Source organism: Nicotiana tabacum, chromosome 23, assembly GCF_000715075.1.
Source record: "Nicotiana tabacum cultivar K326 chromosome 23, ASM71507v2, whole genome shotgun sequence".
Lineage (NCBI taxonomy): Eukaryota > Viridiplantae > Streptophyta > Magnoliopsida > Solanales > Solanaceae > Nicotiana > Nicotiana tabacum.
Window position 1 is genome coordinate 39,748,093 of NC_134102.1, and position 23,801 is coordinate 39,771,893.

At 35.2% G+C, this 23,801-nt stretch overlaps 1 protein-coding gene across 1 annotated transcript; it reads left to right on the plus strand.

Annotated features, from left to right (window-relative positions):
- The first annotated feature begins 801 nt into the window (after nucleotides 1–801).
- Nucleotides 802–10,663, plus strand: LOC107773628 (uncharacterized). Its single transcript, XM_075246439.1, has 9 exons — nucleotides 802–1,261; nucleotides 3,069–3,175; nucleotides 4,443–4,511; nucleotides 4,642–4,757; nucleotides 4,993–5,047; nucleotides 9,109–9,229; nucleotides 9,346–9,393; nucleotides 9,519–9,613; nucleotides 10,304–10,663. Exons 1-9 carry the CDS (start codon nucleotides 1,168–1,170, stop codon nucleotides 10,403–10,405), a joined length of 807 nt encoding a protein of 268 aa, XP_075102540.1. The 5' UTR covers nucleotides 802–1,167; the 3' UTR covers nucleotides 10,406–10,663.
- Nucleotides 10,664–23,801: the final 13,138 nt, after the last annotated feature.

Consider the following 23,801-nt stretch of genomic DNA (forward strand, 5'->3'; position numbering starts at 1 on the left):
GAGACAGGTTTCGGGGGCATGACGCCCGTCCTCGAGAATATCGGGGCCGTGACCCCGGTATCGATCCAAATCTTAAAAGAATTCAGAGAGTATTATCGGGCGACCGGACATGATTAACAGGAGGCCGTGATATCCGTGACCGGCCAGGTATCGCAGCGTGGATCTCGGCACGTACCGGCGAAAATTTGGTGATTAGTTAAACGTAAGATTTTTTACCTTTTATGAAATTGTACCTAGATTAGGACTCCCCTACTATATAAAGGGGGTGTGATTATTTATTAAGGGTATTGTAACACGCATACCAAGGTAATATACTATTATTTTTCTGTTATTCAAAGCTCTTACGTTTGTTGATTAGTGTTTCATTATCAGAAGCTCGGGATCGAAGACGGATACCTCATTGAGGCTGCCCTCGAGTCGAGAATCAGCCCTCTTCCCTTTATTTTCAAGCGGTTTGATAATTTATTACATCTCTTATTTGTTTATTCTAGCAATCTTTACCGTTTGTATTGAATAAATCCATGTATTATTAAAACTACTTACAAATTGAATTGTTATCCGTTTTTTAGGGTAAACATTTATCAATTTCTAATTCCATTAAGTTAATGATTCGATAATTCGAAAATTATTTTACACAGCGGACGTAATAGTTGAAACTTTTTACTTAAAAATCTTTCCTCCAATAACGGACAAGAAGGCCGCCCAACTCAACAAACTGCTTATATCACTCTCAACCCCCACCCCGTTCGCTACCCCCAACGTCCCTCCCTTTTTTTTTTCGTTCTCATTTTCCCTGATTGCTAGGGCGAAATATCTACGAACGAGAATTTCGTATCAAGAATCTCTCAAAATATACACGCACACACAGAACTGCTAGCTCCTAGCTGGCCGTAAATACTTCATATATATATATATATATATATTAAAAAGAAACTTTGTATTAGGTGGAAGCCGAATCTTAAAGCAGATATTTTTCTTGCGTGCGCCTTTCATTCTTATAGCAGATCTTGCGGCTTTGATGAAGGAATCTTCCATTTCTATTCAAGAAACCGAATCCATTTTTATCCATTTTTGTTCAGTTCCAGAAAAGGAAGTGTCCGCATTGACTTCGAGACAGTGATCGTTTGAATTTAGTGTTAGCATTGAAATTTGAGTTCATTGGTAAAAATGGACGATAGAGGAGAATCGTTCGTAGCAGTTAGGAGGATATCACAAGGATTTGAAAGAGGAAATAGTACTACTTGCCATTCTACTTCTTCTGGTATATATTCCTGTTTTTTACTTTTACAACGCAAACACATGTTCCTTTTTTTTTTCTCTCCACCTCTATTACCGTACTGCTTTCATTATCTGAGTTTCTATCTGTGGATTGAAATTAGGTTTACTCATGCGTGCTAACATTGACATTTGTGGTGAGTTTGCGTCCGTTGCTTACTTTTTCCGCAATTTTGTTTTTTCGTGCCCTAGTTTTGTGTTGAGATAGATGCATGAATTTGTGTGCACTAAATACTATACACGTGCACATAGGACATATTAGTATATGATTTGGGAAATGGATTCATTTGTTTATGTAATTGAGTTATTTGTTCGGTACAGTTTGAGGAATGACTTTTGATTCAATGGATTACTATTAGTTAAGCTGCTACTGGAAAAGAATGGCAGTAGCTACAGAGCTGTCTACTTGGCAGAGGCGGATCTATGATTTGAACTTTATGGACTCATGTTCGCAATTCTATCACGGGCCATTTGATTTACTGGGTTTGAAATCTATTATTTTTATTTATTTAGTGAATCTTATAACCTATATATAGCGTTTGAGCCAAACTACTAGGTTCGGATTAACCAATAACATTAACACTACATCTGCCCCTGCTATTTGGTTCTCTTAAAAAAAAAATACTTTCACCAACATTTTTTTTCAGATAAGGAGCTTTCACTAACAATATTTGGAAATTGTTATGCATGATCTAACTACTGTTGTTTCATAGTAGTTTTGCTTTGTAGGTTAAAATTAATGCCTGCTGTTGACCTTTTCAATAAGGAAATGTGCGGAGTATAGCTTTTATTGACTCAAACTATCCCTGATAATTCTAGATTGGACAGGAACACTAGAAATGAATGCTTGTGAATGTACTAGGTCATTGAGTTTAGCTTTTGGTAGTGGTACTGGCTGCATATGCATAACTATTAAACACCGTGATTAGCTAACCAGACTGTTAGAAGTAATAGCTGTTGATTGAGGGGTAGCACTTTATCAGAAAGCAGGATTGTTTATTGAGCTGCTCTATAGAATACTGTGATCAGTTAATTTAAACAGCTGTGACAGAGCTTTTTTCCCCCTCTTCTTTGAGGAATTTACATCACACAATTACATCTGATTTTAGCTTTCAAATGGTGAAATTATTTTTTGTGAAACAACTGTAAAAGGCAATTTTGCTGGTAAAATTGTGTGAATGTGGTTCTTGCCTTGTGCTCCATGTTGGGAGGTGATTTCTTTTTTCTTGTTGTGCTTAAAGAAGGCTATTTCATAAATGTTAAGACACTTGAATGGCATATTTATGATCAAGGTTTCCTGCTGTTTTTGTACATTTGTAACAGCACTCTCTTGGTACTTATCTCTCATTATCAATACATTTCCTTGGTTAAACAATGTAAAAGAAAAAAAAGTATGCTCTTGTTCTCACTACTCAATGACCAATTTTGGGAGGTAAGATTTCTACTATCTAGCTGAGTAGTGTAGCCCATGATGTTCGTATTGTAACGTCATGTTGGTACCTATGTGTGTATTGTGATCTAATTATGGTAATATCCTGATTACAAAATTGAACCTCGTCATAGTTGCTGAATTGTTGCATTCTTGAGTTAGTTATGAAACTTTGCTTATATGATTTAGAGTTGTCTTCTCTCTGTGTCAAGAAAGATACACTTCTTTTCCTTGTCACAAAAAAAGGATACTTCTCTTCTTGTGTCTAAATCTTCTTTTGTTTCATAATACTAGAAGCATGTCGTTATTGAAAACTCTAGAGCTCCCATTTTCCTTAGATTATTTTTTCCTTCTGTCACTACAGAGGTTGTGGCAGGATCAGCAGCATGGCTTGGCAGAGGTCTTTCATGTGTTTGTGCCCAGACAAGAGATATTGATGCTCGTCCATCATTTGATTTGACACCAGTCCAGGTATTAGTCTAGTGTAGGTTTCTATGAAGTTTAAGCTTCCTGCTAGGTAAATTTTAAGAGTGTCATAAAACGCAATGCAGTATTATGTTCTTTTGATCCTCTCTTATTGAAAGTTTGTATTCTGGATAGGATTTCTTAGAGGTACTGCCAATTTGCAACACAAATTTGTTTTCTAGTTCTGATTGTTTTCTCCAAGATTATACACTTTACCTTTTCCAACGAAAAGGGAATATGCCGAGTGTTGCGAGTGGTAGTGAATTTTATCTGGTTCCGTATGCTGAGTGTTATGAGTGGTAGTGAATTTTATTTTGTTTCTTATCCAGTCTGCGAATTGAGCTTATGTTGAGGTTTGCATATGCTTTAACTATCTCTTAAATTATGCCAAGTCTCAGGCATGAATATCTTATATCTAATTTCTTATTCAGTCTGCCGATTGAGCTCATTGTAGGTTCGCATATGCTTTAACTATCTTTTAAATTGTGCCAAGTCTCAGGCATGAATATCTTATATCTATTTTCTTATTCAGTTTGCCAATTGAGCTCATGTTGAGGTTCGCCTATGCTTTAACTATCTTTTAAATTGTGCCAAGTCTCAGGCATGAATATCTTATACTCCCTCTGTTTGAATTTAGATGACACACTTTCCTTATTAGTCTGTTCCAAAAAGAATGACACATTTCTACAATTGGAAATAGTTCAACTTTAAACTCTTCATTTTACCCATTTTACCCTTAAATTGAAGCTTTTATAACCACACAAATGTCATGGTCCCACAAAGCTTTTACCCCTTAAGCTTTTAAGATCACAAATTTCAAAAGTCTTTTTTTTTCTTAAACTCTGTGCCGAGTCAAAGTACCTCATCTAAATTGAAACAGAGGGAGTATCTAATTTCTTATTCAGTCTGCCAATTGAGCTCATGTTGAGGTTCGCATATGCTTTAACTATCTTTTAAATTGTGCCAAGTCTCAGGCATGAATATCTTATATCTAATTTCTTATTCAGTCTGCCAATTGAGCTCATGTTGAGGTTCACATATGCTTTAACAATCTTTTATATTGTGCCAATTCTCAGACATGAATATCTTATAGCTCTGATTTGATTGCCAATATAACTTTCTATTTTCAATTTCCCACTTCGTCAATTATCCAGTTTTATTCTTAGAGATTATGTTATTCAGATTGATAAGCTTCACAGCACTGTGAGGAAGTATGGAATATCTTTGGCACATTGGCGCTTATTGGTGTTATCTTCCACTTTGTTAATGTCAGGAGGAATGCTTGCTAAGGCTACAAAACCGTATAGATGTTGCATATGATAGTTCAATTCCAGAACATCAGGTATCCTATTTGAAATCTTAGCTGTTTCCTGATGAACTTATGAGATAACATCTTTAAGGCTTTTAAACATTACATTAAGGTTAAAATTTACATTTCTTACTGTTCATCTTCGTCTCTCCCTACCCAAAAGGAAGCTTTAAGAGCATTGTGGAAAGCTGCCTTCCCTGAGGAAGAACTCCATGGTTTAGTATCTGAGCAGTGGAAAGAAATGGGTTGGCAAGGGAAAGATCCATCTACTGACTTTAGGTACATCATCATTAACCACTTCAACATGTAATCGAGATGCCCTTGACCCCCACCCCCACCCCAAACACGGCCCATTCTCCTTTCATCATTCCCAACCATCCATCGACCTCCTTCCTCTTCCCTACTTCCATTTTACTGACTTTAGGTACATCATCATCATCCCCACCCCCACACCCCAACCTCCCGGTCCTTCTGGTCTTGGTTCACCACTAACATATCTGATTGGTTTTGATAGGGGTGCCGGATTCATATCACTGGAGAACCTGTTATATTTCGTGAGAAATTTCCCGGTGCGTCCTCCTTTTGACTTCTCTTTATGGAGGAATGACATAGTGACATGTAAACCTTCTATGCTTATAATGAAAAGCTAATCTTTAGTATCAACATGTGCTATGGTTTGGTGATCATTTGGCAACCTAACAGCTATTTTTCTTCTTAAACTGGTCTTATGACTTTGTCGCCTGATATTGTAGTTTTTATTCATATTGTTGTGTCACATCTGTATGTTCTCACAGTTTCTTATGCACCTCTTTCTTTCATGCTATTGTCAGAATATGATTCTATTTGATTGCTTAACTTAGAAAACATAATAGTAGTTGGGAGGGTATTGGTTATGGGCATCTTAAAGGATGGTTCAGTTAATCTCTGCCATTCCCTGCTACTGTTGAACAGAAAAGAATAGCAGACACCCTTTAGTTTTCTTTGCGCCTAGCTTCTAAATTTTTTTGAAACAATTGGGTAAGTGTTTCTCTCAGTAATTTTATTTAAAGGTAGGTGAATTTCTTTTTTTCCTTTTTTTTTGGGATAAGTTGGTAGATTGGTGTAGATCTCGGTTGACCACGAATAAATAGAAAAGCTTTACCATTCACAGCACGATTTCAACTGACTTGTAAAATCAAATAAATTTGTTGGATGGACTATAGAATACGAAGCTGCTAATTGACATGTGCAGATCTAGTTTGTTAAGCATTTTGGACCCATTTAGGCTACAAAACCAATAGAATTGTAAGAAGTCTATGTGAAGCAGTTTACATCATCAAAAAAAGTCTATGTGAAGCAGTTTATGTGCCATCCCCAACTTTTAACATTTGGCACAATTATATCTCATTAAATTAACTAAGATATTTGAGGCCCTGGAAATTTAACATGAAGAAAGGCCTGAAAAGATAACAATATACTTCTAAGGTTGGTAGATTTTAGTGTGATCAGATCTAGTGGCACATGTTATATATTTCCGCCTAGGAAAAAATTAGATCCAGGAGAAGCTACATGGATTTGTCATTTTCATAAAAGTTGAGATTTCATCAATTAATATGCTCTATGGTAAATTACTTATCGATAAAAAAAATGCTATATGGTAAGCAAAGAGAGGTAGAAGATACGGCTGCATTTGATTATGCATTCCATAATCCCACCATATACAACAACAACAACAACAACAACAATAACAACAACAACAACAACAATAACAACAACAACAACATATCGAGTATAATCCCACATTTGGGGTCTGGGTAGGGTAGTGTGTACGTAGACCTTACCCCTGTCTTGTGGAGGTAGAGAGGCTATTTCCAAAGACCCTCTGCCCAAGGACAACAATATTGGAATTGTCACAATACTAATTCTAGAGAACCAATATGGTCAGCAACTTCTTCTTTTTCTATTTTTTTTTAATAACCGTGGTGTTCATGCCAACTTGCGTGCACCTCCACTCAATCCCGCCATTTCAGTACAAGTACCCAACTATACTATGGTCGAAATTTCAATTACACACCGATTCTTTGAGGGGGTCCTATTATCCCCCGAACCTTTTTAAATGGAATTAATAACACCTTGAAATAACACTGCCACATTTGTGCTCAGTAGTGAAATGCACACGCCTACTGTGTATTTTCCACTAAAATAGTTTATTTTTATCCGATCTTCTTTCCCCAACTTTCCACCATTAAAACCATCTTCTCTTCTCCCTCACTCCATCTTTCCAGCACATGCACGGGATACAAATAGCTACGAGATTAAGCAGTTTAATTTAACGAAACCCAAGAAATAATTTGAATACAGAGGCAAATATGAAAATGAAAACTAAAATAGCTCAGTGCATATCTTAAAATTCAGTTTCTACATAAGAAACTTTTTCCGTGTGAGAAAATCAAAGGGATGGGAAGCATTTTCCGGCGACGCCGACAATTTACTCTCAGTCTCTGTCAAAAGGGGTATTAGGGGTATTAGTAATGACTCTATATCTGGAGGCAAAGGATGGGCCGGTAAACGACGACATCACGGGTCTATTGTGTGGGTGGTGAACTGATGAAGGAAACTTTCGTGGGCTTCTTCTGTGTTAAATCGGAAATTGATTTTTGAGACTTAGATTTTTCAATTTCTGCTAGTGAGAAGCAATTGTTATTAGAAGTTTAAAAATGATGAGTAGAGATAGAGATTAGAAACGGCAGTAATCCTCCATACTGGTGCAGTTGTGGCATGAGATAGAGAGAAGGAAATCTGGAGAGAAAAAGAATGAAACCCATTACACCATCTTGTCGGAGAATATGGAGGCCGCCGGAAGCCACGGAACTATTTTCCAGCCAAGTCTTATAAGCAACGAACGTGGAGGAAAGAATAGAAAAAGCAAAGAAAGAAAGAGAAAGGAAAAAATAAAAAAGAAAAAAAAGGAAAATTGTATATTTAATAAAAAGAAATGTTATAATTTTTTTTTAAAAACATTTTCTCCTTTCTCACTCTCTCAAAGAGGGTGACATACACTCTCTTCTGCCACATCAGCTCTAAGGGGATAATAATTAGTTCAGGGGGTAATAGGACCCCCGCAAAGAATAGGTGTGTAATTAGAAATTCGGCCATAGTACAAGGGGTTACTTTTGCCTTTTCCATATTTTTTGGAGGGTAGCCCATTTTTGGCAGAACTTTCTCCGCACGAATTGACGATGACAATGCATGAATTTAGCCACATCAAAGTATTACATATTCATCTGATGTTTTAGGAGTGCCTGGATTGCATTAAATCCCTGGTATAAGATGTTTGATAGAGTTTTCAAAATAATTACCGCCAATTTTGCAGATGTGTTCTATTGGAATGATTGCCTGTTGATCACTGACATTTATGTTTGTATACTAAATCAGAAAGCATTTCTTTTATTTAGCACATGAATGAAATACAAGAAATCTTGTCTGTAATCTCCCTCCCAGCTAAACCCAAAACAAAAGACATTATCTACCTTGTTTTACCTGATATTAGGCATTCTCTCTTGTCGTTATTTTTTTTCTCTACCTTAAAAAGTTGCCTTGACTTTGCTCAAAGATTAGAGAGGCGGAAGATTTTTGACATTAGAATATTGGTCATGGTCGTATGAGTATTTTTTCATTAAATGTTTCTCTTACTATTTGCTGAAAAGCTTATGATCTAAACTTAGCTCATTAAAGAATGTAATTCATGATTTTTCCATCTATTTCTTACTCTGACCAAAATACTTGGCCTACATTTTCCCTTTTGGCCATCGCGATATACTTGTTCTCGTTCCCTTCCTTTTGGGGATAATTTTCTTATTACAATTTTTTTTAACTAATAGGAGCATGAACTGATACTAGTTTTTTCTTCCTATAAGTAATACTACTACTATTACTGTCTTAATGTCCATGTGATATCTTTTCAACTAATCATTTCTCTTTCACATTTTAAACACTTCTATATCTTATTCTAACTTAATAATTTATTCAGAATAATCGCTTTATTAGTTGAATAAATCATATACTTTTGACTCATAATGTAAGTTTTTTTAGTTATAACATCAAAGTTACTCTTTTTTTAGTGGATTTTTATTGACTTAGTTGATTTTTATTGAGGTACATACTGGTATGATACAAAAGAAGCCTACTATTTTGGCTAGGCAATGAATTTTCACCCTTTCATGTGTTGAAGTAGTTCACATTTGGGTGACATTGGATATGGAAGAGATTCCACATTTCACGCTAAATGTATGGTTGTTCAGCACTTTTACCATAAGACAAAAATGAGGTTTTTTTGTTTTGGAACAAGTTTATACAAGCACAAGTGTAGCTTTCCGGTAGTCTACTGACATAATTCAAAGCCTAAATGTTGAGCTTGCATGTAGCAAGTCATTCTAGCCAAGAGTTGTATCTGGAGCATGTAATGTTTAGACTGATGAATCAAGCAATTTCCTTGCTTCATTTTGTTTTAAAAAAGGGAAATAAATTTGCAAAACCATATGATCAAGTTTACAAATAATTATGAACAACTCTTCTGTGCTTGAGCCAAATTCTAGCAGTAATGTTCTAGATCCACTATTCATCCTCTTCTTCTCCCTAATGTTATTTGCAGAAATCATTCCAGGATCTTCTTCAAAAGCAGGAAGGTGATAGGGCATTATGGGAATACCCATTTGCTGTTGCTGGTGTTAACATCACTTTTATGCTTATCCAGATGCTTGATCTAGAAGCTAGTATGTATTCCTTCTATTATCTTTTTTACAGCAAAATGTAGAAACTCTAAGACAAATCTAAGATCTAGGAGAAATCTTGTGTTGATTCATTTAGCTAATTATGCATCATTTTACAGTAAAACCAAGAAATCTGGTCGGAGCAACTTTTTTGAAGTTTCTTGCAGGTAAATGCTTGACCGTGATCTGAAGATCTACCTCATTTCCATTAGTCAACCCCTTAAGTGTTGTCCATTTAATGCTTCTGCAGTTTTGCATCTTCCTTCTAAGCATGTCTTTTTCCTTTGTACAGAAAATGAATCAGCATTTGATCTGCTATATTGTATCACGTTTAAGCTAATGGATAATCAGTGGCTCGCCATGCACGCATCATATATGGACTTCAATGTATGTGCCTTTAATTTTTTATGAATTGTATGTGTAATTAGTGAGATTTAGTTGGGGATATGTAAGTTCAGTTCTTCATAATTCAATTCTGCTCATGTCATATCCTGTACCATATGCTTTCATAAAAGTTCCCATACTTAGGAGTTTATATGCTTCTTAAAAGTTTCAGCTCAACAGCCCCCAAGCTTTGATTTAATGGTAAGAGTAGAACGGGTGATGTGTGGGTTAGGGTTCATGTTACAGGTTCAAACCCTGACAGAAGTATCATATTTAAGTGAAGAAGGGTAGAGGGGTGGTGACCCATTATCCACCAGCTTTCGGACCGTGCACCACTGGCTCTCAGGGATTTCAGTTATCAAAAGAAAAAAAAAGATTTAGTTCAGCTATCACTTGCAGTATTCTTGCCTGCATAATATAGCTGTCAGTTTTGCTTTCTGCTTAGTAATTTGAAGTTCTGTGTGAAGAATGGTTCGTATAGTTATTTGTAGTTTTATATGTACTCAAATACATTGTCAGTATCTAATTATATTTCAGTCACTAAGTTCAGTTACTTTTCTTGAGAAATTCTTTATATGCTCTGAACAATTGCACTAGTACAGACTAATGTTTTCTTGAGAACTGACCTTTTCATAAATTATTTCTTCATGTGTACTGCATTCCTGATGTTTAGATTTGCTTTGTTTCATGCAGACAGTTATGAAGTCCACTCGTCGACAAATTGAAAGGGAGCTTTTGCAAGAGGACATAATACGGTTGGAAGATTTGCCCTCATACCGACTTCTTAGTCGATAGTTTTTGTAGTCATGACATTTTATTGTTTTTGTAATCATGACATCTTAAAAAATGGAAATGATTTTCATGCAAGTTCTGTGGTGGTATTCCCAGTTCTGTTAGAATTAGATGTTGCATTTTGATGCTAGGTTGTGGGTCTTTTCCTCGTTCACATTGCGGTGATTTCTTAAGAGGTAAAGAAAGGAAATATAGCAGGTTTCTCCTGTACATGATCTTGGTAATGTTACAGAAATTATAATTTGTTCACCTGTTGTTTCCGACTTTAGATGGACCGAGCTACTAGCTAACCATGTCTAGCTTTAATCAATTTTGAAAGTGTTCGTTGGGTACTTGTTATCCTCCCATCTAATAGGAAGAAATTCACACCCTTAGGTGTGATGTGTCAATGTTCCCATATATGTGACATGTCAAGCTCCAGCCAGCAATTTCTAAGCTTAGCCTAAAAAAATTTCATATTATTGTACTCCTTGTTCCCATATATGTAACATGTCAAGAACTATTTAAACCATATATAATTATTATACGAGACTACAACATATTCACCTGCCGCATCTTGTGCGTTAGCTGTTAACATTGTCCGCCTGTGTGATGAGTTAAGGAATGTCCTGTCAACCACTATAATAGGCTTGCAGTATTGCCATCCTATGATCGATGCACTTAGTGCGACAAAAACATACATGAAGCGCCCGCCCTCTGATTTATGTAACATTGTGATAGAATTAGGATTTGTCATACTTATCGTATACAAGTGACCCGGCAATTTACTATAAGATTCGCGTAGGATCCCTCTTAACGGTTCAAGCGCATTTTCTTTTGTTCTACAAGCTTTTACGTAACTCATATTAATCCACTGTTGTTTCATGTCACTCATAATGTCTGCCGGAGTATATGTTGTTTTTGGATTGACATATTTGTTGCAGATCATTTTTGCTAGACGTTGTGAAAATAATCTACCTGTCTCTAGGCAAGTGTGAACATCATTGAACCGTATGACCATGAAGACATTTGATTTGTGTAGACTTGAAGATCTAAGACTCCATTTGCAACTTTCATCCACGCATGTAAGACAATACCTATTTAAAATATAGTGTTACGATAATGCACTTCTTCAGATTTTTACACTTGTATCTCAAATAAACAAGCAGTACACATATGCAATCTGATTATACAAAAATTATACATTTATATTACATTTGTTATACAAGTACTATAGAAAATATCCCAGAGTAGTACACTATACAACCTCATTATACAATAATTATATATTTTATATACATTTATACAAAGAAATATACACAATGTCATAGAGAAGTACACATATACAATCTCATTAACAATAACTATACATTTTTTATACAAGCAGTATACATAAAACTACAGAGAAGTGCAATCTCATACGTAGAGATCATACCTTGTTGTAGATGATCTATCCAATATAAATTGACAATTTTTTCATATTGTGTAGTACTTTATTACACTAATGAGTGTATCTTTATCCCAATACAACTGACCTTATGTAATTTCTTCATGTAATTTCTTCATGTTGTGGGTTGTCTATTATACAATTTTCCTTTATTATCTCAATTTTGTCTTCTTTTCCATAATTATTCATCATCTCAACAATATTAGTTCTATGTACTTCTTCCACGTTCTGACATTGTAAACCAGCTGAAGTCTTTGTGAGTAAGTTACCACCCAAGTATGAACTTGAATATGAGCATTCAACACCCGAATACATAGTTTTCAACGTTATGCATAATGGATATTCAGTGATATCCAGGTTTTTCTTTTTCATCTCCATATACAAGCACACACTCATATCATTGTATATTGGAATTGCTACATATCCATCCTTCACTGTATATTTTAGCTCCATCTCACTTGTAATTGAATCCCTACCCAATTGCTTGTATATCTCATCAACAAAATGCTCATAGCTACAATCCGAATTGATCAGCACGCCATTAACAAGGAAATTAACAAATGTATCTAATATAGCAATTATATTCCACATTTATTTATAAAATGTATTATATTTTTTTATATTGTATATAATTTATATCAAGACGATAAAGAATGTGAAATTTTGCATATAAAGTGTATCATCTATCTACATAGTGTATAAGTGTATTAGGTAATACTGTATCGAATATAGCTTATATATATATATATATATATATATATATATATATATATATATATATATATATATATATTCATATTTTTGTACTTCTGTAGCTTTGTGATTACTATGTTCCTTTGGGTGATCATTATAGTACTCGTATCAGTATGCATACAAACTACAGTATAGTAAGACATTTGAAAGATACCCTGGATGATCAACAACTTGAGATGTTTAGAAGAACATGTTTTGGTTATTTTATGGACTTGCCCGAAGTTTTTATACAGAATCAATTTATTGATTCACCATTGCTTAGGGAAGTGGGTGTCACCAACAGGTGATGAATTATGAATTAAAGTGAATAGTACCAAGTTGCGCTTTGGACTTGCAGAGTTTTGTATCATCACACATTTAAAGTATAATGGTGATCCCAATAAGGATTATGAATCTGTCTAGTCGAGTCAGTTGATGGAATAGCACTTTCCAAGCATGTCGAAAGTGTCAAAGAAATTATTATCTAACTATTTCTTTAAAAAGATGGGAAAATCTGTTGATGATGAATTATGGATTAAAGTGAATAGCACCAAGTTGCGCTTTGGACTTGCAGATTTTTGTATCATCACACGTTTAAAGTGTAATGGTGATCCCAATAAGGATTATGAATCTGTCCAGTCAAGTCGGTTGATGGAATTATACTTTTCAAGCATGTTGAAAGTGTCAAATAAATTATTATTTGACCGTTTCTTTAAAAAGATGTGAAAATCTATTGATGACGCATTAAAGATTGCAATATTGTATTTCATTCACAGTTTCCTGTATTCTATTACGAATGCTGATTATATAACAAATGATGATTTTCTGTTGGTTGAATTTGGTGATTTTGAGACATTCCTTGGGGAAAAGTGGTTTTCAATGCTAAGTTGGAGTCAATGAAGGATAAGGTTCATAGTAGGAGAGTGATGTACCGATATATTTTTTTATACCTTTAATATACATAATATCAATTAACTGTATGATGTGTAGTTTTTGCAAACAATATTTGGTTGTATTTTGTTTTTTTTTAAAAATGTTATGATTGCTAAGTTAATTTTTTGATTTGTAGTTGGTGTTTGGTAATATTGCCCCAACAAATATGGAACAAACAAGGCTTAAATTGCATGATTTTGTCACGGTGTATGAAGATAAAAATGAGATGGATATCGAATCTAGAGCTTTAACCGAAGTTAATCCAAGAGATGTTGTTGATGATTTCAACATTCGACCTAAAATGCTAAGAAATAGCCCAAAAATAAGCTGGAATCACAACCTATAAACAATCCATATCCACAACCCAGTAACTTGAGTTCAAGCGACAATGAGTTGAAACTTCTAAGAAGTGAAATCAACAAGGTACATACATTATTTCTATTTTGGTTTTGAGCAGTTCTAACAACTCAATTGATATCCGATTTCACTTTTTCTTTTCTAGGTAAATGACAAGATTTCGTCGTTGGAGCAGTTAATGATTTCCTTATTTGTAAAGGTTTTTAAAGCTCTAGATGAACGCGATGCTTCAAAGGTATTCTCATGATTATGCTTATTTGTTATTTTTACCTGTTACTATAATCTTGACAACTTTTTATATATTTTTCCTGAACAGGGTGATATAAAAGACGACGACTTTCATGATAGTCATGACCATCATGATATTGGTAATATTCGTCATGATTATTTTGTTGAAAAGGAAGTTGCAGAGAATAATTTTGGTAGTGAGAAAGTTATGGAGAAAAATATTGACAGTGAGGAAGTTGTAAAGAAAAATATTGGCACTGAGGTAGGTCTAGAGCAAACTGTTGATGTTATGGAGGGTGTGCTGAAGGATTCTATAGGAGCTATGGGTGGCATGTGGGCCGGTCCCGGTCCTAAGTGGGCAGGTCCTAAGTGGTCCTGGATTTCAAGGCTTTTTATTGGAACCGGTCCGGGACCGGAACCATGAACTAACGGTCCCGAGTTAAGTGGGTCGATCCCGGGCCTAAGTGGGCCCAAGTGGGCCTAAATGGGCCCAATGGATACTTTCTATTTTTAATTTTTTTTTTATAGAAGTTAGAGAAAAAAAAATGGTAATAACAATATCTAAGGCAATTCCTTGTAAATTATATTATAGAATTGTGACCTAAATTCTTTAATTCAAATTTAAAGATAAAAATATTTTAAAGAGATATTCAAAGCAATATGTTATAATTTTATTATAGCATTAAAAAAAATGACAATATCTTTCTTAGTCTTCCTCCACCCCTATGGAATGAGCACAACAAGGTGCTAATACCACCATTGAGAAGAAAAAGAAACTAATCAAGATGTGCCAAAATACAAGTTATATATTAATTTTTGTTCATATAAGTTACACGGTATCTCTTTCAAATTTCATAAATCCTTCAAGGTCCGGAGGAATTTCCGTTGGTGGTGGCAGAAAAGAAGCTTGGTCATCACCGCTTCTGGGCGAAGCAGCATCCTCCGCAAGTTCAGCTAGCATTTCTTCGTAAGCTTCGTCTACCTCTGGTTGTGATTCAGCAAGTCTAACATTTTTTCTTTCCGAACGTATCCAATCTCTGAAAAGTACTAATTTTTTCAAGCTCTCCCTCATAGACGCTCTATAATCATCGAGTTGAAGTCTTGCTTGACTGAAAGCGCTCTCTGATGCCACTATTAAAGCTTGAATAGTTAAAATATCTCAGGTCATTCTTGAAAGAATCGAAAAGTGTTTTTCTTTATCCTTCCACCATTCCAAAATATTAAAGGAGCCGTCGGAATTCACTTCCTCAATTCCCTGCGATAAATAAATTTCAAGCTCATTTAGTTGTGAAAAATTACTAGTACTAGAACCTTGAGTACCCCTGAACCCCGCCCAAGCACTAAGTGCTCTTACTCCTGCAGTTCTTTTAGATGATTGATAACTAGAAGAAGAATGAGTTGGAACATTTGGTCTAGCATGATCTAATGCAACTTGATAAGCATTATAAATATTTTAAACATTTATTTTAATTGAGGCTATTGCATCTGGAAGTTTAGACAACTCCTCATCTTCAAGTGCTAAACCATTATAAACAGTTTCATACCAAAATTGAGGACCTCCTAATTTCATAGTAGGATTTAACAATGCAGCAATACCATAAATAGGGGAAATAGAAAAAAAATATTTTTTAAACTTTTTTCTCATAGAATCAATAGCAAGTTGATAAATTTCCCCACCCTCTGAAAAATGATCAAACAAATTTGCAAGTTCTGCAATATAAACTAAACAGTTAGAAATAGTAGGATAATATTGCCCAGAAAATTCATTTGTAGCAATATAAAATTTTTCTAAAAAATCTACAAGTATTTTAACATTAGCCCAATCCGCATTTGTAAGGTGCTCATCATCATCACTTACATGAGCATTAAACGTTGAGTTTGTGGGGTTTCAATATTTATATGCAACAACTAAACTTTCATACATGTAATTCCATCTAGTTGGACAAGGTTTAGGAACCTTTTTTTCTCTTAGGCCAAATTCATCATATCTTTTAAAATATTCTCTAAGTCTACTTCTACGGTTTGAATAAAAAAGCCAATTAAGAGTCATTTTAACCTTTTCAATTTCAACATTTAAAATTCGCATACCATCACCCACAATTAAATGGTAAATATGACAAATACATCTAGCATGAAAAATATTACTAAATGCAGGACTTAGTGTAGTGGTAAGCAAGGCTACAACATTTGTGTTACTAGTAGCATTATCCATTGAAATTGACATTATTTTATCACTAATGCAAAAATATCTACAAATATCCGTAACCGTACTAGAAATAAACTGTCATGTGTGACGTGAATTAATTATTCTATAAGCAATAATGTGCTTTTGCATTATCCAATCCTCATCAATCCAATGACTGATAACAGTAAGGTAATCATAGTTATTACTACTTCTACCAATATCAGTTGTAATAGCAACACGATAATTTATATGAGTAAATAAATAGTACAAATATTGTTCATATTCATGTTTATATTTATAAATATCGCTCTTTATGGTTGTGCGAGGAAAACCTTTATAAGTAGGATTATAAACTTTTCTAATATAATACACAAAGTGAGGGTTAGAAAGGAAACTATAGGGTAAGCACATAACAGTAACTATTTTTGCCAATTCTTCCCGATTTTTTTTTGATCATAATATAAAATACCACCGGTAACAGTATTAATTCCCGGTTGAAATTAATTTGACCCGGTACTAAGGTCAGCCTGACTAGGTGCACTTGTCCCCTCGGCCAAAGCTTTCATACGAAAATATCTAGCTTTATCTTGAGGGTGTAGCAATATGTGTCTAGTCAAACTTTCCGCCCCCCGACTTCCAACATATTTAAAAACTAACTCTTTGCCACAAGTTTTACACTTAGCCCTATTTTTTTCTATTAGTTGAGTAAACATTGGGCAACAACAGATGTTTCTGCCCGTTTAGAAGGTTGTCTAGAAAAAGTAGGGGCAGTAACAGGAGGGTCAGACGGGGCATCATTTGGATTATTATTAGTTGGGTTAACTTCAGGAGCAGGACTAGTGGGTGTATCGTCATCCGGTTGTGTTTCATCAAAATCTATTTCCTCATCATCATTTTCATCAATAGTTGGATTACCATAAAGATCATTCATATATTCACGGTTTAATTGTTCACCGGGTGTAATATTATGGCAAAATTGACTCTCCGTAAGAGTTGGAATGAGTTACCGAATTGACGAACAACTTGTTAAAAATTAATTATCGTTGAAGACTTGAAGATTTCAATTCACCAACTTCATAATTTTGCACAAATTGTAACAATAAAGTAAGCAATTATAGAAGAAAATTAGAGAGAGATTGATGATTTTGTGAGAAAAATGAAAGAATGAGGGGGTATTTATAGTTAAAAATAGGAAAAAAGTATAATTATAAAAAGTTTGGGTTAAAACAAAGTTGGGAGGGGGGAGGGGGAGGGGTTAAATGACTATTTTATAAACAACCAACGACTATTTTGGCAGGTAAAACAATCATATTTTTAAATGCCATAACGGCTATAATATGGGAGATTGTTTTTTAAAAATAAATTAGCCGTTGGGCCCGGATAGGCCTGTTTAGGACCGCTTGAACCAACCCACTTCCCAGCCGGTCCCGGTCCCAACCGGTCCCGGCCTCGCGGGCCTCGCCTATGGGACCGGCCCACTACCCAGCCTACCTCCCCACGGTCCCGGTCCTATCCGGTTAGGACTGTTTAGGCCTACCGCCCATTTGGACTTGCGGTCCTGGGCCGAGCCCGGTCCTAACCGCCCCACATGCCACCCTTAATGAAGTAGGTAAAAGTAGTGAAAGAGTTAGTGATGACGAAGCTTGGATTGAGGATACCGAGCCTAAAATTACTGCAATTACACAACAATGTTGTGACAAAAATAATATAGATGGTGATAGTGTAGTTAATATTGTAGAAGTGAAGAAACGATACTACTAATATAAGGGGTTAGGTGGAGGATTCTGTACGAGTTGCTGGTAAAAATAGTTGTGAGGAAGTTGGTGAGGACAATGGCTGGACTAGCGATGCTGAGGCTGAAATCGCTGCAATCACCCAAAAGTATTTTGATCAGAATATTGTACAGGGTGATTGTTTAGGAATGGAGAAAAATGTTGCTACTATGGAGGGAGATCGTTTGGTTGTTATTGATCATGACACATCTGAAATGATCCCTAGAGAAAGAAAACCACCAGGGATCATGAAGTTACCATTCAAGAACATATTTGACTCTAGTGGCAGCATCCAAATCGCTCTAAATAAAACTAAGTCAAAGAAGCCCATCTTGATAAATAAGCCACATAAGTCCATCATCACTATAAAGTATCCTTTTTAAGAAATGTTGACAATCCTGTTGATTTCAATATATTGTGTAAGTGGAACATTTTTATCAATAGAGGCTTAAGGACTAATGCGCCGTAAGTTTTATGTTTCAGTTTTTTTTTCTTGTTTCGTGTTATGAACCATATCTTTTTATCACGATTAACCAAGGAAGGTATTTATACAGAGATTAGAAATATGCTTAATAAAATCTTTGAATTTGAAGTTGATGATATTGGAGAATAAAATGGTTCTTCACATTTGCATATCCCGGCCTACCCCCGTGTGATTCAGTAAGTCAACATTATAATGGTTCTTCATATTTCAGCATATTGATGTTAATGTGTTAGCATAAATGCCATTTCTTTTCTTTTCTCCATGTTGTAATTACAGATAGATTATGACTATGTGTGTTTATTCTTCATATTTCAGCATATTGATGTCATTTTTTACTATTTGAGAATGAAAGGGAAGTACGGTGTTTATGTTCCAGTAAGATTCACAACTACCGACTGTTGGTTTAACTGCTTGATTTGGAATTTGTATAAAGAGTTTTTGGAGAAAAACAGAGACATGAATTTGATTACTGGAAAAGATCCAATTGTTGAGTATATACTTGGATATTTTTTAAGATGTAAGGTTCCTTGGTGTACTGTTGATGAAGTCCTTTTCCCTATAAATCTGCCTGATAAATGGCACTGGATAGTGCTGAGACTGTCATTCAAAGATCTGCGCATTTATATATACGATTCCATGAGTGGCGCACGACAGAATATTGCAGTTCGGAGATCAATTGAGCCATACTCAGTGTTGCTCCCATATTTCCTTCATCGTATTGGTTTTTGGGACACAAAGGAGAATCCTATGAGAATTCCCGCCATTGATCCTTTTGAGATTCATGTCGTTGATGGGTTGCCAATGCAAGATAACACGTAAATTATTATTGAATATTTCTGATTCTTATTCATTTTTGTACATCAATTCCTATTTGGATATTATACTAACTTATTCAACGTTTATGCACGACCTTTGTATGTAATGACTGTGGTGTTTATGTTATTGCATTTGTTGAGTACATCATTCAAGGCAGCAGAATTCCTATAACTATTGATATTAATGAGATACGGAACCGAAAAGGTATATTGCTATGTGATTATGGAGTGAAGAAAGAAAGAGCACGTGCAGTTAGTAACGACGAGTCTACTTGTAGATTGAAGGATCTGACAAAAAAAGGCAAGCCACATGCCATTGGTGATGAGGAGGCTTTGAAGGATAATAAGAAAAGGACTAAGTCGCATGTCGTTGGTGATGATTAAACTTTGAATGATAACAAGAAAAAGGGCAAGTTGCATTCCGTTTGTGATGACGAGACTTTGAAGGATATCAAGAAAAAAGGCAACTTGAAGGGCAAGATGACATAGTTTGGGATAGTTTAGTGAAAAATTTACATGTAGTTTAAGATGAAGTAGTTTGGTTTTGATACTGTCTTATGATTGGATACGGTAGCACAGTTATATCACATTTTATGCTTTTTGTTTGGAATATTTTTGAACAATATATTTGAAATGCTAATGTTGAATAATTACGACTTGTTTGTTTTTCAGTTATTAGTGGAATTTTGAAAGTTTCAGATTTTGTATAGTTTTGTAGTTTCTACAGTTTTAATCTGTTTCGACAGGTTTTGCAAATTTGGCTGGTGCTGCTAAGTTGTTATAGGCAGTTTTGTGAATGAAGTTTGGAGGCAACTAGACTGTATATAAACTGTATATAAATTATATATAAATTGTATATTTTTTATATAGTGATAGTCTATTTGTATATTGTTTGTATAGTGACAGTCTTTTTGTATATTTTTGTATAGTGACAGTCTATGTTATATATTTTTTGTATAGTGACGGTCTATATTTTATAAACATATATTTTATACATGCACAAATTTTAGCAAGCAGAATAACAGCTTAAAGGATACAAATATCAATTTAACAATATTTGGAATAAAACCTCTACCAATACTTTCATTATGACAAAAAGTAGTATCTTTATTCATACATCAGAGATAATCTGATTGCAAATCTCATTATTTTTTAATATTCTAATTGTAACATTAATAAGGAAAAAAGTTACAAAACACAAAATCATTGTAGCAACATCTACTAGTTGTCTCGAGCATTTCTGCATGTTCTTCTGTTATGTCCTTATGTTTCACACAGTCCACAAGTAACTGTTTCAGTATACAGATACTCATAAAGTCCCTTGCGTCGCGACTTCGTCGGTCTTCCTGATTTGCCCTTCACTATTGGTGGTAGGACCACATTATCTAGCACCTCTGTTGAAAGGTCCCATGTAGTCTCATCTGGAAGTGGATTAACTGGCACTTCATATGTCTTCCTGAAGTATTTCTTGGTGTAATAGGCAAAACAATATTTGGGTGCTTCTATGTGTGTGTAGTCTAATACCGCCATAGCATGTGGATAAGGAATCTCACCCACTTGAAATCGTTTGCACGAGCATTCCCTTTTTCGTATGCAGACTATGTTCCGCCTTTGTTCAACATCCATCACTACATATACATAATCGGTTGAATGCTTCACCTAAATTTAAATAGATATCATTAGTAAAACAGGGGTATGACAAGTATTAATGCATTTTTGTCAAAGTATGTTATTCAGGTATATGAAGTAAGACATGATAAAAGAATATTTACCGTCATCTTCTACGACAAACTGCTATTTTTCTTTAGTATTTCATTATATTTTTTTCTTAGGCCAGTAAATGTACTCATTGTAGTCATTCTATTTGTATTATTCCATTCCATAACCAAATTCATATAAACTGTATATAAATTGTATATAAACTGTATATCCTTTTATATGTTTTTATAGTGACAGTCTATTTATATATGTTTTGTACAGTGAGTCTATATTGTATATGTTTTGTATAGTAATGGTCTATATTGTATAAACATATTTTTTATGTATGCATAATTTTTAGCAAGCAAAATAACAACTTAAAGGATACAAATATCAATTTAATAGTATTTGGAATAAAACTTCTACCAATACTTTCATTAGGACAAAAAATAGTATCTTTATTCATACATCAGAGATAATCTGATTGCAAATCTCATTGGTTTTCAATATTCTAATTGTAACATTCACATTCTAATTGTAACATTCACAAGAAAAAAAGTTACAAAACACTAAATCATTTTAGCAACATCTACTAGTTATCTCGAGCATTCCTGCATGTTCTTCTATTGTGTCCTTGTTTTCCACACAGTCTACAGGTAACTGTTTCAGTAAACAGATATTCATAAAGTCCCTTGCATCGCGACTTCATCGGTCATTCTGATTTTTCCTTCAATTTTGTGGTAAGACCACATTACCTAACACCTCTGTTGGAAGGTCCCATGTAGTCTCATCTGGAAGTGGATTAACTGGCACTTCCTATGTCTACCTGAAGTATTCCTTGGTGTAATAGGCAGAATAATATTTGAGTGCTTCTATGTGTGTGTAGTCCAATACTGTCTTAGCATGTGGACAAGGAATCTCATCCACTTGAAATAATTTGCACGAACATTCTCTTTTTTGCATGCTTACTATGTTCCGCCTTTGTTCAACATCCATCACTACATATACATAATCGGTTGAATGCTTCACCTAAATTTAAATAGATATCATTAGTAAAACAGGGGTATGACAAGTATTAATGCATTTTTGTCAAAGTATATTATTCAGGTGTATGAAGTAAGACATGATAAACGAATATTTACCGTCATATTTTGCGACAAACTGCTGTTTTCCTTCAGTACTTCGTTATATTTTTTTCTAGGCTAGTAAATGTACTCATTTCAGTCATTTTATTTATATTATTCTATTCCATAACCAAATTCATCATGTAATCTAAGCAAACTCATGATTGGTAGCTCTCTTGCCTCTCTGTTTCTTGCATTGAGTGACTCGGCAATATTTGAAGTCATCACCATGGATCTATTAATAGTGAAATGCGCTACAGACCACTTTTCATAACCAACTTGGAACAGGTAACCCCTAACCCTCTTATCAATGCTGTCTATATCTTATATGAGGCGATTAAATTTTTTAACTTTGTATGCCTTGGCCATTGCAAAAAAATACTTCCCTCAGCCGGTCATGGTTCTTCTTGAACTTCTTCTTTGTGTTATTCCAAGTCCCCAAGTGGAATTTCCTCTCTAAGAACTTTTCGAATAATGCGACTTGGTCAAGCTCTTCCTCTGTGAATTTTGTTACGTCCGGCTCTTCTGGTACTTGGAAATACCTTGGCACCTTATAAGATTCCGACGCCTCTTCCCTCTGGTTGACTTCGCTTGACTCGGGAGCAAGCGCCGATTCTTATAATTGCTATGCCGCATAATATGCCATTTGCTACTAGAGACCAAAATTGCATTCATCACCCTTCCCGCTGGTTGGTCACTTATTATTTGCTTAATTCCCTCGGGAGTTGGGAATTTCAGCAATTGGTGATATGTCGATGGCACATCCTTCATCTCGTGCAACCATGGTCTTTCCAGGATAATATTGTAGCCCATATCACCATCCACCAACTCGAAAAGGGTCATCTTCATCACTCATTCGGCATTCATGGGCAGCAGGATCTCTCCTCGGGTTGTCACGCTTTCTAGGTTAAACCCGGCGAGGAATTTTGTGTCCGGAATGATGCTTCCGGGGAGCTTGGATTTCTTCAATACCCTCCATTGTATAATATTGGCCGAACTCCCTAGATCTACCACAACACGTTTGATTTTAAAATCTAATACATTTAAAGAGATTACCAATGCGTCGTTGTACGGTAGCAACAATCCATCTGCATCCTCCTTTGTGAAAGTGATGTCGTATTCAGTGACTTCTCGGAGCCCTCTTGTTGTGGGTTACTAACACCTTCGTCTTTTTTTCCTCCGAGAATGTAACCCCGATAATCTCGTTTCCCCCAAAACTCATGTTGATCGTCAGGCGCATGGGATCTTCTCCTTCTTTTGAGGGCTATGTATTATCACAATTGCGACCGTAATTGTTTTTAGCTCGGTCACTTAAAAATTCCCTAAGATGGTCATTTTTCAGTAGTGTCGCCACCTCTTCGCACAGATGCCGGTAGTCCCCGGTTCGGTGACTATTTTTCCCATGGTATTTGCACCACAAATTAGGATTCCTTTGGCTGGGATTAGATCTCATTGGCTTTGGGAACCGAGCTTCTTTAATGTTCCTCATGGCCGATACCAACTTTACTACACTGACGTTGAAGTTATATTCTGAAAGTCTGGGGTAGGAAGAATCTCGAGAACCTAACGTTTCCTTGTCCTGTAATGACCTGTTGTTTCGGCCGCGATCAGGTCATCTATCGGTAACAAAACTATCCACCGACCA

Excerpts from the sequence above, each read along its gene's own strand:
- LOC107773628 (XM_075246439.1), top strand. The coding sequence starts at position 1,168 with ATGGACGATAGAGGAGAATCGTTCGTAGCAGTTAGGAGGATATCACAA. Across the intron at positions 9,394-9,518 it reads TTTTTTGAAGTTTCTTGCAG|AAAATGAATCAGCATTTGAT; the intron begins GTAAATGCTTGA and ends TCCTTTGTACAG. Across the intron at positions 9,614-10,303 it reads CATCATATATGGACTTCAAT|ACAGTTATGAAGTCCACTCG; the intron begins GTATGTGCCTTT and ends TGTTTCATGCAG.